This window comes from Chlamydotis macqueenii, chromosome 12 (assembly GCF_036417535.1).
Source record: "Chlamydotis macqueenii isolate bChlMac1 chromosome 12, bChlMac1.mat, whole genome shotgun sequence".
NCBI lineage: Eukaryota > Metazoa > Chordata > Aves > Otidiformes > Otididae > Chlamydotis > Chlamydotis macqueenii.
The window spans coordinates 11483633-11503332 of record NC_141567.1 but is presented as its reverse complement, the minus strand read 5'-3'; the positions used below and the strand labels follow the sequence as shown (position 1 = coordinate 11503332).

Genomic DNA, 19700 nt, shown 5'->3' with positions numbered 1-19700 from the left:
ACTCTGGATAGCAGACTGGTGCCAAAGATGGAAATAAGCATACGGAAGCTGAAAAGCAGACATGTCTACCCATTATTTTGATTCTCTGTATTTTAAGCCTGCTGGTTACCGTTGGTTGGTATGCAGTACAAAGGTTTTTTTTGCCTTGCTGCCACTTTTCATTCTCGTGTTGTGAGTTTCAAGAACTAATAACTACAGATGCTAAGGAAGGCTGTTCCCTAGTAGTATTTTTTCCTCCATGCTGATAAAGATTGCATTTCAATGTCAGACTTTGAAAGATCCAAATATACATTCTCATGTTCACCTAGTGGCTGGTCAAATAAAAATCTCAGTGACTGTCTGTGCAAGTTGTTCCTCTTTTCAAGCCCATGAAATAAAAATATACTGCATGATCTGCAAGGGCCACAGCACACCCTTCTCCACAGTACGTAATGGACCCACGTTTCATATATCCATCAGAAAGGCACTAAGCAGACTATGAATCCACCAAACTGCAGAAGAGATTTGAAAGCAAATTGAGATAAGCATGCGAGTACAAAAGAGAGAAGGAGGAATTTTTTAAGGACAGAAAAATACCAACCTAAATCAAAGCACAGAAACACTGTGCGAAACAATTCTATCCACACACTACAGAATATATGTTTTTAGAAAGTAGATTCTTGGAGATTTAAAGTATAAACTATGTACATAGCTCCCTCTGATGACCATTGGACACGATACAATGCAAGTCTCCTTTTATTTTTGTTCGTGCATTCAACTGACAGCTGACTGGTTAAATTCTAATTGCTTCCAAGTGAGGTCAGCAAAGGTATTTATCGAAAAGGACTGAACAACAGGCTCAACACACACATGCACGCGCACGCATAAGCACATACACACCATCTCTCCAGTGTGTTGATTTATGGAAACAATTATAATTCTGGTGGAGTCTTTCTGAGCTGAGAAAGTTTGTAGCTACAGTAGAGCGTCTCATGTTGCGAAAAGCAGACAACAGAAATGGAATACTTGGGTATCCAGCTCTTATCAACAGGAACAAGTAAGTTATCTGTCCTTTACAAGAACATTCAATAGTTTCTAACAGCTAATAACTTTTATCTTCATTTGTATGTGCTAGATGCTAAAAAAAAGCATGAAAAAAACCTATTTTTATTAATAAACTGAAAAGGGTAGGAATAAAAATACAGGGCTAAGACTATGAGATCTGTTTTAAAATCTGAACTAGAAAAAAGTTATCTGACAGATTGTGCTAATAGTGAATATATAGGTATGAAGTAATCAGCAGAATTTTACCATGCATGAGAAAGCACTTCAACTGAATCAGTAAGGGATTTTTGGAAGGATTTAAAACTGAAGACAGAACTATGTTTACTATCAGTTTAAATAAAAAGTTGTGTGAGAGATGTCTATTGTATATACATTTGAGTATTTTTAAAAATCAGCTTAGCACGTCATGCATTTATCTACAGCACTTTTCAGTAGCATAATGTATCCTTGCACGTTTATAACAATTGAGCATAAAGACTTACACATGCACCTTTTCTCACAGATCTTTTACTTCCAGTGCAAGCAGCAAATTCAAGTAGTACAGAAGGTCACGACAACAAAGGTTTTTATAACTTGTGTCTTTAAAGGATATTCTGACTGAAGAGATATTTAAGAAGCTCTTCTATTTCGCCATTAACTATTGAGGAATAACAATCAGAATTCTAGAAGAGGGAACAATCTCATTTAAACGAATCTGTAACTCGTAAAGACAGAAGGCAGGTCGGTGACCTAAGAGCAACAGTCTACTTGAGATTTAATTTTCATTATGTTGTTCATGAACACCCAGAACACTGCACTATAATGCACAAATGGATACTGACATGGATCCTGCCAATCTTGCTCTACAGATCATACTTTTACATTATCTTTCTAATGGGCACTATATCTTTAGCTTGCAATGACATGACTCCAGAGCAAATGGCTACAAATGTGAACTGTTCCAGCCCTGAGCGACATACCAGAAGCTATGATTATATGGAAGGGGGGGATGTAAGAGTGAGAAGACTTTTCTGTAGAACTCAGTGGTATATGAGGATTGATAAGCGAGGCAAAGTAAAAGGAACAAGAGAAGCAAACAACAACTACAGTAAGTAATATTTTTGTTTTTCCTCTAAGTTTTTAGAAATTTATACATCATTTCCTATTCTTCACTTTATCGTAATTTCAAAAGAATTTTGTACGCTGTACTGACTATTGTATAAGGCAAGTTTTTCAATTAATCCTATAGCAGGACATTTGTTATTGATTTTGAAATGCGTCATTTCAAATACTACATTGTAGATCTGCTAAAGTATTAGTTACAGCTGGCAACAATTAGCAAACAGAGAGCCTATTTTAACAAGTGAATTAAGGTTGTAAGTATGAAAATGTATAACTACAAACTCCGCTCATAAAATACTTATGAAATATTAAACCATATTTATATAGTTCACAAACTACCTAAATGTTTGGTGTGTGAGAGTTAACAATTAAAACATATGCAATACTAGAAAGTTCAATGGAAAGAAGTATGTAAACTCTCTTGCAAAATCTTTTAGATAGTTTGCCAAGCCAGGAACAGAATCTATTATAGTTTCTGCAGTTCATTATTACAATGATCATGACGCTGAAAAAAATATTCTCTCCTCTTTCTTCCAAAAACATGACTCATCTAGAGAGAATGGACATATAATATTTTGCAAAGCTGTATCAAATACAATTTTTTGAAATGGCAAAAGGATTGTAGAATATTAATCTGTATTTTTCACACAAATACTTATATATCTTCCATTTACACTTGAAGGCATCAATTTTACAGTCACTATTTTTGGTACTTTGGCTTTCGTGTTATTACAAATAAATTGTTTATTTAGAGAAGCAGGACATCTACTTCAAAAGACATTTCTTTATTAAGATACAACAGGAAAATACATAGGATTATATTGCATATTTCAAAACAAAATTTTAAGGAAAAGGGGCCAGAGACATGCTGGTCTAGTGGTTATAGTCAACTGAAAGGACAAATATATTTCCAAGGCTGCTATTAAATACAGTTTTAGTGTAGATTGTAGATATTGTTGTGCTTTTACAGTAGCAGCAAAAGAAATCAATAAATCAAACTTCAAGAACTGATAGTATGATTCAGCTTTCAGCTGAAGTCGACTGCTTATTTTCTATAAGAAGAGCACTTTTTCATGCTAAGCGCCTGGCTAGTGGGTTTCATAATTTATTTCTTTACTTCATGATTACATTAAGTGCTTGGCAACTTGCGTGGCTAAAGCTTCAGAGTATTGTTACTGTTTCTTTTAAAATTTGTTTCCATATGTCTCCTTTCTTCCTACACTATTACATAGTGAATAACTATATTCCTCTGAAAGACAACACATGGCCAGCAGCCAAATAAATTATTTGGTCCATATTCAAGAAGACTCCCATTAAGTTTCAAGAGGACATTGCTATAATAGACATGTTATTTCTGAAGTGAAATGTTGATCCCATGAAAATCACTGGAAAAAAACTGTTACTGACTGTTGAAATAGTTTCTTTAAATTTTTTTGAAGTGAATATACACAATACCCAATTTTTTGTTGTTATTTACAAACACTTCAATGATTGTGACAGCATATAGGGCTGAATAATTATACAAATTTTTTTTTTTTTAGTTCTATGACACTTAAGTAAAAACTTTGTTAGCAATTGAGCATCATTTCAAATGCAAGTAAAGGTTCTCAGTTCCCTGCAGGATCCCATGCTGCTGAAGCACACTAATGACACCCTGAAACGTTCTGTAGTGAAACCATTAGAGGATATCAGATCATCTTGTGCCAAAGGCAATCCATTTTCTTGTAGTTTTCTGAACACTTTATGAAGATTTAGTGATGCTAATTAACTATTACAAATTACAGAAAGGTAACCTTGAGCCATTAAACCCTTACATTTATATTGCAGTGAAAAAAAAAACTTGAATTCTTTTTCTGGTAAATGCCACGAGTATCAGGAGAAAAAACAATCAATACTTGAAGGTTTATCTGGTAACTGATGTGCACTATGATAAACTGTCCTTACTAAATTTAATTAAAGTATGTGGGAAGTCTCCCACCATCATAAGTTTAAGCCTGGTGCTGTAATTTATCTGTTGTACACTAGGAAATAATATCCAAATGCTTTTGTTGGACAAGTAGAACAGGGAAATACAGACAAAGAGGACTGGAAAAATGTGAACGCTGATAATTTGGATTTTCTGAGAATGCCAAAAAATCAGTACTGTGAAAAACTTCATACCCTCTATTGAACAAAATATGTAAGAAGACTTTTTGAATAAGTGTTTATGGCTCTATCCTAAAATACTCATAAATAAAATAATATGATATGAGGGGAAAAAAATCAAAACAAAAAACCAAAAAATACTAGAAGACTAAACAGGCTATTTTTATCTGGAGTCTCTGAAAAGCATAATTTTAAAATCATACCCATCACAAAGATTTATTAATCTGTGTTCAAATGTTCTCATTTCTGATTTCCAGCTCTGAAAGTTAGTAAAATGTAGATCAGACCTGTTTCTCAGGGTGGAATCCCAAAACAGCTGCAGGCAAATTAACCAATGGGTATGAAAAGCATTGCTCCGAGAAGTATCATCTTATTTTATCCTAATTGTCCACTTACATAGTAAATAAAAGGAACCATTTTCCCTTTTGAATCACCAACACGTGCTACTAAAATGAAAACAAGAAAAAAAAAAATCATCTTTTTAACTATCGTGACTTAGTTTCATAAAGGAAGCAGCATTGACAGTTTTGCAGAGTCAATTACTTGTTTTCAGCCCATGAATTGTGAAGCATGAATAATGTGAAGAGCAATATTCACATTGAGAAATGTCTGTAGAATGGTAACTTCATTATAACTTTGGCAAGTGCCGAAATTCACAGAGCTTCTCTCACCAGTCAAGACTATAAATGTAAGAGTGCCAAGACAGTGAGGAATTAGGGTCTTTGTAATTCAAACTTCTCTAGTAAGTCACAGAATAAAATATATATCCACATCCTATAAAAATAACAGAAAAATTAATGAAACTGTTAAAATTTCCTTGGATTTTATTTCAAAAGCCACTGTATTAGATGTATGTGGATTGAAATTTCATAACAAAATTAAATACTGAACTAAATCCTCACTTGTCAATGGTATTTAATCCGTATTTATAATTCACTTGTTTCAAAATGCATTAGAAGTTAACTGCTTAGTCAAGAAACATGTGGGTACTGTTTCAGTGAAAACAAATGCTTGAATCCTGTTTAGAACAGTGATGACCTTGTTAGGTACATGAAGAATTTTATTCTGTGCATATTTCAGAAAGCAGCAGAGCCTTCTGGTGGACATAAAGCTGATAACTCAAGAGTAAACTAAGCAAATCAGAGGACAGTGATCTCCACTAAGCAGGGGAAATCACTTTGCACCTGACAGCTTTGCTTTCATCCTGAAAACTAAAAGGCAGAGTGAGAACAGAGTCACATACTGAAGAGCTAAAGCCAGAATTAGGAAGCAGCCAAGAGATGAGGTCACCCAGAAAAATCTGACATTATTCATAAATTTTTTTCTCTGTGACAATCACTTAATATACCTTATCCAAGCCTGAAGTATTTGATTTTTAGTAAAAAATAAATTCTGTATCTTCTTCATGTAAAATATTCTAAGTGGGCACACAAAACAGACTTTTTGAATTCATGACTGTAAAAAGTGAGAGTGACTGAACGAATCTTGGAGATAATATGGCAATTTGTTTACTCTTCATCTGCGACAGAAAATCCGTCTCTCCTTATTACTGCTTGCTTCTCCTTTCATTTCAGTTTCTGTTTATGAATTTTGCCTGATTTTATTTGATTTTGTTAAGAAAAAAAGGCAGCAAAAATCAGAGTTTATTTTGACTTTATCCAAGAGGATTTACAACTACAACTGGATGATGTTTTAGGACTTTCCACGCTCTGTTGCCTTTGGAATCTCATTTTAAAGACTTCAAAGGGTCTCTTAGTTACTAGAAAAGCCTTCCCGGAACCTGAATCCTAAGATGTCTGATCCTATCATAGTCCACGTGTGCTCTAAACCCAGAAAGTGCCTGTTTCCTCCTCTTTTCAGTGGATAAAGCCAACCAAAAAAAAAGTTAGAAAAAAAAAAAAGGAAAAGATAGTCTAGTGAGATCCTGGCACAATACAGCTGAAATCTTGATTAAAATTTTTCTCTTGGAAAACTACTTCTATTTTGATCAAAATCCAACAAGTCATAGTTTTCAGCAATATTAAATGAACTCTAACTCAGTTTTTGTCATCTAACTGATGACAAAATATACTTTATACACATCTTGGTGGTGAAATACCCAAACTTGCATAGAAATCAAAATTATTTCCAATAGCGTTTTATAAATGCTTCTTCAGGTAAAACAATTGTTGGATTATCTATGCTGTGCCACTACATAAATTTTACTTTTGTTGTTTAAATATGTATTACATAGAGGAGCAAGAAGATTCAGTATCTGAAAATCAGATATTTCAAGGCAGGTATTGCTGTACCAGATTCAGTTAAGGGTTATGCATTTTCCAACCAAACAGAAAGTCCGTCTTTGCAAGTGCATTCTTGATTTTTCAAGAGGCTGTTGGTTCAACCAATATGCTGGCATCAGGAAAAGACAAACCTTCACTAAGGTGAAAGTGCTTTTGCTTCACATTAGTACTCTGCTAATCTTTTCAATTATAATAGAAAGAGATTTAATTCAAATGGCAATATATGTGTACGCTCTCAAAACTTAGCCCACAGTGCCAAGAATGACTTTCCCTCCTACAGTGATTAATCAGATCTAAAAGTAATAGATTTCCCTGCTCCCTCCCTAGCTCCTTGTATAGCACTAGTGCTAGATACCACTCCTCAAGTTTCAACCAGCAGAAGAGGCTCTATGCCTATACCTTAGCCTATACCTTATCACAAATGTCAGCTTTTCACAATCATCTCCTGATGAGGATGGGTTTTAGCAAAGATGCAGATAACAGAAGTAGCTGAGTTATGCCTGTCTTACAGCTTCTGTTGATTTTTCAATAACCGTACCCTTTGAGGGAAGTGAGAAGAAAGGAGAGAGAAAAGTCTTGAGCCATTGCAGCAAGATTCTTCAGATCTCACATATCAATGTCCAGATCAGTGCTCAACTGACACAGTATGACAGGGGTGCCATGAAACAACTAAAACTGTTCATCACTTCTGAATTTACCTCCTGAATCTTCACCACTGTGTCTATTCCATGGTATTTACTAGCTGAAAAAATATGTGTGAAGTCAGAATGGTAGCAGTTTATACTCGCTTTCTTCTCACTCTGAACACAGTGTCTCTGTGAGGGGAGAACCAAACCTCTGGGCTTAGGCACAAGCAGTAGCTTCACAAGCTAAGATACACCAACAGAGCTATATCTGCTCATGTGTGCTTTGAAACTGGGGGATGAGCTAACATCAATATGAGCAGTGAAAAACATCTAACCTCAATCTATACACATCGTGCTTAAACTGATTCATTTGGCCTTGATACACATTTGTAATTCAGCTGTGACTTGGCAGGTTTTCTGAATCTCTCAATATTGAGATTTATCAGAAATGAGAAATGTTACATTTTTATGGAACCATCAATCAAGTTGAGCAGCTGACTGCAGAACTAGTTACAGCATACATTTTAAAAGATAAATTGCAGCCCCTTCTCCCTCACAGCTTTTTTCCCCTATTGTTTACAATTTCTGAATGTAAAAAAAAAAACAAAACAGTATTGTATCATTAAACATGTTATTGCTCCATCCTGAAGAAAATGTGCTGAAGTGGCCCTGACCTGAGACTCAAGAGGCTTGAGGCTAATCCAAACTTTTAAGCAATTTGCTTACAGACTTTGGGAAAATTCTTCAAACTCTCTGTGCCTCTATGAAAAATAATTATTCCCCTCTGTGTAAAGAGTTTTAAAAATCATTAGTGAAAAAACTTCCAAGCCTACAAAAGAATTTTATGTTCATGTTGCAGATATTAAACACTTTTATTATAGAATATTAATTGACTAATAGAATATTAACTGAAATAACTGAAGTCAATAGCTAGACAGAAAAACACAGAGCTCAAATGAATCTTAATAGACAAATAACATTTGGTAGAAAAATTAATTCCTTATACAGTCAGTCTTGCAAAACAAAACCAAAATCCAGTTATCTCCCTTCACAGCTTCCAGTTTTCTGCATTGTTTGAGTATCTGAAAGTGATTTTTTTTTTAGATTTCTAGGATCCTGGTGTACAGAACAAAGCTGTTTTTCCCCTTCATCTTCCCTAAAGCTCAGGAAGACCAAGACATCCTAAAGCATACAATTACACTGTTCCACACTACAAGATCTGTCAACTAGTAGTATATTTTGGAACACTTTCCTCATCGAAGTAGAATAAGTTTAGGCAAATGAAGGCTGTTACTCTTCTTGGGTGGCAGACTGCTTTCATTGCATAATTGACTGTCTATGACTATATTTGGCAATTGTATTTCAATTGTCTTTTTTGACCTTTGACTTTATTTTTAATTTTGGATATGAGCTGATGGAAAGGTCAAGTTAGCCTTCTGGTGTATGTAATTTAGAAACATTATTAAGAAAAAAGTTAACAGTGAAAATTCCTATGGCAATAACATAATAGAGATTAACAATCGTAGCACTGAATTGTCGCACTTTCAAACTTTCATAACACATGACATCATTCATACAAATGGAAAAAATTCTTTGTAACAATTGGTGCTGAAAAGTTGGAAGCAGATATTCACAGATGTGGCCCACAACTTCATAAAAACACACAACCCAATAAAAATACCAATGCAATCAATATGCTCTCTTGATTATTATTTAGCTTTTGAAACAAAGAGCAAAATGACAATTTTTTTTTTCCGTATTCACACACTACTTACGGTATGAATCTAGTACCTGCACAGTTTTTCAACAGAAGACTACAAAATTCTAAGCAGGCTGAATCAGACGATCAGACAGGTAAATCCCAGTTAACATTGGCAAAGCTATGTCAATTTATTCCAACTGAGCATTTGCTCTTCTAAAGTTATAGTGGGAATCTGACAATTCAAAACCAACAGGCTGAAATGATTAAGAAGTCTGGATATTCTGTTAAAAATACTAAAATTTTCCTTCAGTATGCAATCTTTCAAAATTAAGTAGTCAGAACACTGTTAGATCAATGCAAAACTAAAAAACACTGAAAACACACCCATTTCATAGCATTTATGATCATAGTAACTTCTAAAACAAGGAGTAACAAACATAACTTATCACCATCACTTCAATCAAATCACTTTTTGAATATCCCCGTTACCTGTTGGGTTTTTTGAAGGAGTTAGTACTTCAACCTTAAACAGCGTACATGCCTGAGCTTACTTCCATTTCTGGTCAGCTGGCTCGCTTTCTTTTAAAGATGTCAATAGACGCTGGGAGGTGCTATTGACTCTAAAAAGCAGCTGATCAGACTTGTTCTTAGCCATTTTGGTACCTTGGAATTTTGATATTTATCTAACTAGAAGGTAATGTATTTCAAAACAGAAAACCCCCACCTGTTAACAAGCATATTTTCATTAATAACTTTTGCCAATTTTAGAAGTTTTTTTATTATGACCTTCAGATGTCAAGTGGGATTTGATATTTCAATTGGAAGTTACTGTTTACAGAAAAGAAAGTAAACAGAGAACTTTATGATTGTTAAAGAAATTATTACAGATGAACATACATATTCTCTAGAGCTGAAGATATTGGTGGGGGCAGGAATTGCACCAAGTTTTGAAAAGGTTTTATGTACATCTATGCTGAAGTCCCAGAGCTGCCCAGGTGAACTGGTGCCACAGTTCTGTGGGCTGTTTGTATGCACAGCTGTAAGCAATGTAGAGGCAAATACAAAGTTTCAGATGTGTGTCAGGTGTGTGGAAATGTTCACTAGAAGAGTTCTCCTGCTTGTTGCATAACACATGTGCAACATTGCACTATGAGGACAGATTTGCCCTTTGTGTGGTCTACATGAACTCTAAGGGTGGCAGTGTTCAGGCTCTCTAACTAGCCACTAAGCAGATGGATTTGGGAAAATATGTGGACCTAGCTAAGTCAAGGGAAGAAGGTAGCACAGAGTGGGGACTGGACTGATTCCATCCAGTGCTGGTGTAGCTTCCGCAGCAAAGACATTTTGAAAACAAGAGTTTTCAAACAGAAACTCTGAAGTAAAATAGAAAGGATAACTGAATCCTAGAAAGTGCAGCCAGTACTACTACAATTGGAAAGTGCAACTTTTTCACCGGCAAAAGCAACTTCAATTCCACCATGCTAATTTATTTCCTTTGGAACAGCCTATGCACTTAGGGACTGCACATAATGTGCAAGATGATACAAAGAAATCCAAGCAGTTCTTGAGTGCTTATTGGAGAGACTTTACAAGGATGTAGGGAACTAGCTATGTAAATCATGATTAAAATAATGAGACTTGCTTCTTAGGGCCACCTTGCAACAAAAAATAGATTTATGCTGTGGGAAAGGCCAGTACAAGATCTTCCTCAGCCGATGTCCTTTATGTTTGCTTATGTGGGGAAACTGCACCCGAGAAGCCTCGAAGTCATCACAGTCATGTTGCTTTCCAACGCTACAGCAAAAAAAAATTATAATACTACCTTTACATAAGGACAGGGACAAATACCTGTGCCCAAAGTGAGATTCATTGCAACTGAATTGCCCACCAGCACTGTTGCTTGTATTAGTTTAGAACCACCTTAGCAATACCATGCTATAACATAGTACAAAAAGAAATCTCTGCCATGTAGTAAGCACATCTCTGACAACTTACGAACTGCAAGTATGCCAAAAACTCAAACGGTACTCTGCCCACAAATGTTGTTACTGATCAAAAACTAAGTTGGATACAACTTCAAGAGGCTATTTTCAAACTAACTGGTGACAAAACCCCATTCTTCCAATTAAAGTAAGCCACATTCTTCTAACTGAACCGTTTACGTTTTTCACTGAGCATGGAAATCCTGGTCAATATTTCCAACACAGACTGAAAACCAAAACCAAATAAAAAGGTACATAATTTCCAGAGCAAACAAGTTCTTCTTCAGAGCACTCTAAAACACTGTATACAAGTCAGAACAAAGAAATAAGCTTTCTTATACCTTATGCCCAATTTATGATGCCAAGAAGACCATTGATCCACTCAGGGAACAAATACTAGAACCTACCTCATCAGGTAACAGACAACATAAGAAACGTGGAGAAAACCAGTGGCACACACGTGGAAACCCTTTTCCCTGTAAGAAACCCTCCTTTCTTGCTGCTGGCCAGCTACAAGGGGCTTGCTGTGCCCTCCTTCCTCCTACTTACCAGTGTAATCAGCTACACAGGTGTTTTGAGCCTCTTGGTCTCATTTACATCCTGCCACCTCTACCGTACTGGTACCATGTTTTAGAGTGCTGAGCATTCTCTTTGAGCATCTGTTTCAGCAGTCAGGAAGTAAGTTTTCTTATTAAGGCTGTAAAAGACAAACATTCTGTCATGTTTTCCTACCTTACTAACAGTGTAACAGCCATATATTTGGACGGATTGCTGTTAGAGTTTGTAGTTATTGTTTACTAGTTCAAAGGCAACTAAATGTTACATGAACTTTGCGAGCAGCCTTAGGAGAGTCTGCTCAAATTATAAAGTAAATGGCAAGAATTCTAGGTTACTTGTACTTGTCCCTTTAAATGCCTCTAAAGTTGAGCTATGAATAAAACCATTATTTCAAATTATTATACACCAATTTCAATTAGAATTTTCAAATTAGCAAACTAATACTCATGCTACTTGATTATAAATACTAATCTAAAATTACTTAATATGCCTTCATTTCTGACTACATCTTTGTGTGACTTGGGAAATTCAGTCTATATTACTGAACATAACTGTCATGTATTAAAGAAAAAAAAAAAAAAAAGATTACCACATCTTTCTAGGAAACTATTACCACATTTTTCAAGGAAATCATGCTCTGCTAATTTTTTTAGCTAAGTAATCCACTGTTTTGAATTTGAATTAATCTATTTTAATCATATCATTCTTGGATGCATTCTGAATCATCTAACAAGAACTTCTGAAATGGCACTTTCATACAGAAGAAACACTGGAAGAAAAACGATCTATACCAAAATCATAAGCATTAGACCAAACTAGACCAAAAGCAGAATTTTTCAAGTGATTCATAACACAGGGCATGAACTGCCTAATTTGGTAAGGTGATGAACAGCCTAGCTCTGATCCAACCAGATTGTTCGAGAATGCGGTGAGTTCCAATAGCTATATCATTTAAGCAGAAAATGATCTAGTGATAGGAGATATGTTTATCATAATTATTGAGAGAAATTACTTGAGAAATGATTCAAAACTGTTTAACATTTGGAATGTAATAAATACCCATCTTTGCCAAAATAAGACTAAATACTAATCCCATTTTTTTCTTCTTAGATAAGAAAATACTTCATAAACACAAGTAGGTATTCTGTACATTGTCCTTTTCAGATAGGATCTGTAGACATCCCAGAGACAATTGTGTAAAAGTGCTCACAAGTACTCAGGGGACATTTCAAGTTACATTTCGAAAAGCAATACTTAAGCCTAAACCTCATAGCGTATACATGGTACTTACATTTCTAAATAAATTCAGATGATATTTTCAAAATTGTGCAAGTAGCCACTGTTATACAACTGTGAGAGACAAAATAAATAATAGAATCCATATTCCCCAACTTTCTCCTAATGACTTGCAAGTTATCATCTTGTAGCCATTACATACACAAACCTTTTTTCTGCTAGGGCTAAATTAAAATGTATGACTGCCATTACAAAAATATTTTTTCCCTTTCTCCCTCTTCACCTTAGCTGCTCACTTTTTTCTGTCTGTGATACCATTTTGTTTGGGGTATCCTTAGCCATACATAACAATTTAAGAAACGTTAGTTTTGTACAAATTGCACATGAAAGTAATCATGCTTATTTCCCCAAACAATTAACTACATGAATTCCAAAACTAGAGTGTGGGTGACAACTCCTTTGTAGGTGATGCAGGAAAATGCAGAATATTTCTGCCTGTGTACAGCACTGTAAATATTGAAGATTTTTGGATCACAACTTATTATATTGTCTTCTTGTTCATACTTCAACAATGCAGTTATGGGTACTTCCAGCTGAGCTCAGCTTAGCAATGTAGAATTGCTTGTTACAGCTCCCGTTTCATGAGTTTACTCTTTTCTGGCTCCAGAGCCATCACAGTGGGATGGTTTCTTTCTTTGTTTTCCACTTAACAGCTATCTGGCAGCTGCATCCCAAACTTGCCTCTGTTAGTGAATCCCTAAAGAGTTATATATACATCATCTATTCTAATCGCATGTGCTACAATTTACTTCACAGGTGGTATTGTACAAAAAAGTCTGACTTAAGCCTGGTCAGACTGCCATATTTATTTAATTAACATAGATTTCTACATTAAAAAAAATTCCTTCTCTGTGTGCATGGTATTTGGTTGAAATATATTCTAAACAACACAGAGATGTAATCAACATGAGAAAGTAATTGTTGAGAAGTACAGCATTAGCTCTCTTTTCAAGATACAGCCAAAATACGGCTGTTCTATTCATATTCACTTACTGATGATCTATAGAGAACTATCATTAATAGTCTAAATAGTTGCTGTTGAAAGTAAAAAAATATTGCACAGCTGTGGAGGAGTTAAGTGACTGACTAGTGGAAAAGCTATCTAATCCTGTGATTCATTAGGAAAAGTTTGCTCAAGAGTTGAAAGACCCATATTAGGAAAGAGACAAATATATGGTGTTTGTAAAAGCCTGGCTCTACTGAAACCAGTAAGAGTTCTGTTACTGATGCCTATCAATGGCTTGAGGAGTTAATTTAAAAGGCTGCCAAATAATAAGTATCGCCTCTGCAATTCATGTGCTTTTACTTTAAGATATGGCTTCATAACACTGGTAATACAGACGGCATAAAGAAAAATGAAATTCCTGTTCCGCCATTAATCTCTTCCTGACTTTCAAGTCAGAATGACTTATCTGTATCTTACCGACATCTACCTCGGAGTAATGCTGCTATCTCTATTTATTCTACTGAAGATACCGGCTTAAGAGCGCAATACACCAGAATATACACAATTTAGGATAGTCAACTTGAAAAATAATTAGCTATTACTTTTCAAATACATGTGCAAATTTATATTTCTGTATGAAAGATATAAAGGGAAACTTATTCTGAGTTTTCTGGAACTATATTAAAACCACAGATGCACATATCTATATCTAGTAGAAACTGACTATATATATTCAAACTGAATATATATTTTATAGTAGAAGTAGAATCTATTCTTGTAAAGTTATTTCTACCATATTCACATATGAATCAAGAATACATTGATAGTCATGGAGCAATTAAGGTGGCACGAAAAGACTAAGTTAAGGAGAGCAGAAGCACTTTGTTCCGTTTTGTAAAAAGCAATCATCTTCTCAGTCAACTTTGGAACTTTTTCTCCAGCTCCTTGTAGCAATACAGCTGAAGTCACAAATATTTTACACAAAGAAAAAAAAGGTTTCTTCACCACTTTAAGTGCTTGGAACAGCTATAATTGTTTCAGTCAGAGCAAAAAGCATAGCAAATTCTTTACTAAGAACAGGGGGTTTTAATATACACATTAGAAGGTACCACTACGGGTACAGCCAAACTCTGCGGTGGTGTAACTTCACGGTCTTCAAGGCAGTTCTAAAATTTCCTGCTGAGTTCAACGTTACACAGTAACTTTTCTTTTATTTTTATGTTACAAACACTCAGAGAGAACAGTACCTTAAAGGGTAGAAATGCTCATAAATACAATGCAGAATTTTTAAAAGCCTGCAAACTGAGTCTGTCAATCACAAAATCACACAAGCTTAATGCAAATCCTCCACAAAATAAAAATGTAAGTGCGGCAAGCCCTTTATTTTCACATAAAGCTTCTGCTACCCAGCTCATGGTCTAATATATAAAAAACTACTAACCTTTATCTGTGTCCTCTAGCCCAATGAGCCTATGGAAGAAATCTCTACCACATTACTCTGCTTCCTTACAGAGAACATTTTACTCTTCTCTGCTTAAACAAGGTCCTTGTTTAAGCCCATTAGCTGAAATGCATGTTTTCAAACATCTACAAATCACAGATTTTAAAGGGGTCCACACAGTCTGCTAGAGACTGCTTATGTATTACTTCTATGGAGCCCATCAAAACTTCATGACCTCAACACAAATAAAAGCAAAATAAGAACTATGTGAATTGTAGCAGAGAAATTGAAAACTAAAGCATTCCCAAAGGCCCCTGTCTGAAGTGGTTATCAAATGCTTGAGTGGTATGAAATCTTCCATTTGTCTCAAGATCAAAGGAGAAGTATGTATTGATGCTTATGCCACTGCACTGCACTCTATCAAACAGGTTGTTTGATTGTCAGAGATGGGACACTGGAATTCTGCCAATATCATAATATGGCTGCCAGGATGGATCTGAACGTAAGATATCAAATAGTTTAATAGACTGGTTACAGATAATTTCATAACAAACAGTCACCATATAGTGATATAGTGTACAGTACCTGTGTGCTCTGAGAGCCAAGAACCTACCTACTGCAGTTTACAGGCACAGGACAGCTCGCATCCTTCCTTCTGCAGTTCAGAGCCACAAGAAACTTTCCTTAGCTGGTAAAGAAAGTGAAGTAGTTTCTCTCACATTTTAAATACTTCCCTCCAGTTAATTGAGAGATGACTGTTATGGCATACTGATTTTATGAATGTTTTTAAAATTTAATTGTTTTAGGGTAATTTCTGACAAAACATTTAAAGAATCTTTTTAAAAGACTTGATCTTCTAAGTCCCTAAGGGCTAGGTTTTTAAGAATGTTTCAGTAACTAAAGGTGGAGTTAAGCAGCATTACATATATATGAAAATCCTCCTTTCAAACTAGCCTGTAAGTGGGGTTATTGGTGATAACACAAAGGAACAGTGGATACCAACACAAGGCAGCTTTCTAACCTCATAGTTTCTCTCTTATATGTCCCCTTTATGTATCTTTAGTTGATATAAACATTGATAACTTAATTGAAATAAATATAAATGCACTGACTCACACATGGGGACATAAAAATTAAAACAAAAGCAATGGGAAACTGAGTTGTGTACAAACCAATAACACATAGTAAAAGTGTGTTAAAGTTAATAAAAAGTTTAACGATACTTTTCATACAATTTGGCTAATCCTATCTCCGTTAACTGTTCAGTATTTTACATTTGAGCTATGACTGATAACTTCTCCTCAGAAGATTTCATATTATTCTATCACAACACACTGGAACGTGTGCAGCCCTTAGTTCTAGAGTCCTTCTTTCTACTTTTAGTGTACAAGTAACTTTCACTAAAAAAACCTAGGACACTGTTTCTATGTAACCCTTGAGAAAAGCAAAGCAGAGAAAGGCTGTGGACTCTAGAAAATATTTACATGACACTAGTTGCAATAGCTTTCTCACTGACTTCCTGATATTGTCCACATGGGCAAAACTAAGTGTCTACATGAATATTTGTATCATCAAACTCAAAATCATTAACATCTGATTTCCTGTACATCCTGGCATTTAAAATAAAAACTGAAAAAACCCTCCTGATTTTCTGGATAATTCAGCTGAATTTTAAAAGGCAGATTAAAAATCACACAAATAAATACAAAATAAAAGAGAAATTTGGCTACAGGTCCCATAGTATATTTGTTCTGGTAATAGCAATTGGTCCTGAATCAGAGGAACAATTCTCTCCACTGCTGCTGATTATGCCTTTTTCTCAGTTTTGATACGGAATTGCAAAGCTAGAAGACAACTAAAGATTAACAGGACGATCGTGACACGTTTATAAATATCTGACCATGTAAACAAAGAGAGAAGTTTCAAAGTGCTGCCTGTGTATAATGGCAAATATTCTACTGATTTCCCTACGGTCAGGCTTTCATCTTAGATAAAATTTTTAGACTGGTAAAAAAGTATGTAGTGAAGTAAATTAAAGACATTAGGCAACATTAAGACAGGGAATTATTAAGCTATTCAGGAAAAAAAAAAAAAAGATTGTTTGATAACTGACACACATTTTGATCCATATACTGAGCAAGATAAGAGAAACATCTCTTATTTGAAGAAAAATCCTAATTTATGTACCAGAATTTGATTAAATGATTGGATTGCTTTTGATTTTGAGGGGTTTTAAAATTTTCTCCTTCCATTAGTTTATTTTTCAGTGTTTGGTCTAATATTGATTTTGAAAGTTCAACTAAATCTAAATTATTTGTCGGCAGCAAACCAGAACAATTTGAGAGACCATATCATATAAATATATGTCCAGTAGTGTTTTGAAGGCAGGAAGAGTGAGCCAGATGGTTTCTATCAATTCCCACTCTGTGGTGCAGCAAGGGGTTAGTATGATTTTCTTAGCAGCTTCTTGCACTTTGTACCTTGAAAGGAATTACATACTGCCTGCTTGTGTTCTTGTAGTCACTGTACTTGATATATTTAGATGTACGGCTTCAGCTGTTCCTGCATCAAGTAGCAGATCTGATTTGGAAATCAAACAGAAATTTATCCAGTCGGGCAGTACTTGCCCTACATTTTAAATCACTACCTAGAGTGGGAAAAGATGTCTACCTCTTGCAATATGGATTGCAGTCTTTATTAATGAAATGCTCTCTTAACTGTGTAAAACAAAATTTTACTGTCCAAAATTTCAAACCATTTAAGACTATTTGCTTCTATGCCAGAGACCCCTAAGTATACATTCAAGTTCTGGAATACTGCAGCCACCTTCTTTCTTACGCATCCACTTTCTGAGTTTTCTTATTTTAAATAATTTGGTTATTAGCTACATCTGGGAACATTTTCACTATTAAAAATGCATTTTAATTTATACTTAAACTGATAATAGAGTTTTCAGCACTGGGAATGTCATTATGATCATCCTATGGGTATTTAATAATAGCTTTTAGTAATGTTTGTCAACAATGTATAATTCTAAATTACCCTGAAAGAACCAGACCGCAGTTCTTATTCTGTTTGTCCCCAGAATATGGCTCTGCTATTCCTTCCATAAAGCCTGTTTCAGAGACTAGAAAAGCTGCCACAGGAACTGCTGGAGACAGTACAATACGCAAAACAAAACAGCTAGACCTTGAGAGTGAGGAAATACTTCATCTAAAAAAGAACAGAACCTGTATTTTTGCTGCCTTTAACTGACTAAGTCCAGCACACGCTGCCATGTTACATTCATGCCATCTTTGCAGGCTTATATAGATGATAAGCCATAAGAGCACCTGGAATTGAAGTTCTTCAGAACACAATTCAGATAACGAATAATTCAATTTCTAATAAACAGAAAAGGTATGTGAATATGCACTTCTGTTTTCCTTAGAAAAACAGAAAAATTCTTCCATAGAAATGACATGACTAATTTAATGTCAACTATGATCATGAATTCTACCCAGAAAAGGAGGAAGGAAATTTATTCAGCAATGATGCTGGGGCAAGACATCAAACCACCAGCTCTTTAGTAGATGAAAACACAAAATAGTACAGTAACAAGTACCAAAGAACAAATTAATATATTTAAAGACTTTTGCATTACAGAGGAATTTGGAGAGACAGGGGACTCTGGTCCTATGTGGAATTTTCCAAGTTTCAGATAATCAAAATAGCTGTAGGCCCTGAAACTCTAAATTTGGAAAGTTTGGCACCACTAAATGGATGTATCTCATTTTACTGTGAAAAGGTTAATTAGAAGTGCTTTACATTTACTTTTGCTATTTTGAAGCTAGATTCTAAAAGTCTGCAAAGCTTGAAATGATAATTTATTCCAGTTAAGTTCGTACAAAATATTTAAATACTAGAAATATCCTTCCTCTGAGCTGTAGAGAAAGTATTTGTTGTACAAGTTTAGATCTAAATAATTAAATGATTAATTTTCTTCCTGCTTGGAAACAATTACATTTTGTAAATAGTCATTCCACTCTTTTTTTTTTTTTTTCTGTTTCTAATATCAGGAAATTATTAATGCTGTAATAAAAGAGTACTTTTTCGGACTGAGGATTAAGACTTGGATTTTGCATGACACCATTAATTCTAAAAAATAATATTATTTTTTATTATAACCATATGTTTAGCTCCAAGGCAATTTTTATTGGTGGGAAATGTAGTTTCCTGCAAAAATGAGAAACGACTACATGCTGTTTAAGAGGCTGATCAAGAAAATACTTACATGAAATGCACAGTTGAGATCAGCAAAGTGAAGGGATTCTAATAAGTTTAATGAGAAATCCACAAGTGAACAACTGCCTGGGGCAGCACGTTATTCAGTCGTTACTATATACTGCTATTCACAAGTCAGACCTCTAAATTGAAAAGTTTCATAGTTTTACAATCTACTTCAGTGAAAAATGTCACACGCTTTTGTTTTTGAAGATCAAATCAAGAGAAATATTGGAAAAACAGTGGTCCAAAATGCTAATGTTCCAAAGAGACATACACAGAAGGAGAGAAGGCATTTTAGAGTCAGAATATCC

General features: G+C 34.9%; 1 protein-coding gene across 1 annotated transcript in view; it reads left to right on the top strand.

Moving 5' to 3' along the window:
* The first annotated feature begins 973 nt into the window (after positions 1-973).
* The window catches only part of FGF7 (fibroblast growth factor 7), a 28502-nt gene continuing 9775 nt past the window's right edge, over positions 974-19700 (top strand). The window contains exons 1-2 of the mRNA XM_010122283.2: positions 974-1036; positions 1547-2131. Coding sequence (XP_010120585.1) covers positions 1846-2131 — 286 coding nt within the window. The 5' untranslated portion in view covers positions 974-1036; positions 1547-1845. The remainder of the gene's footprint in view (positions 1037-1546; positions 2132-19700) is intronic.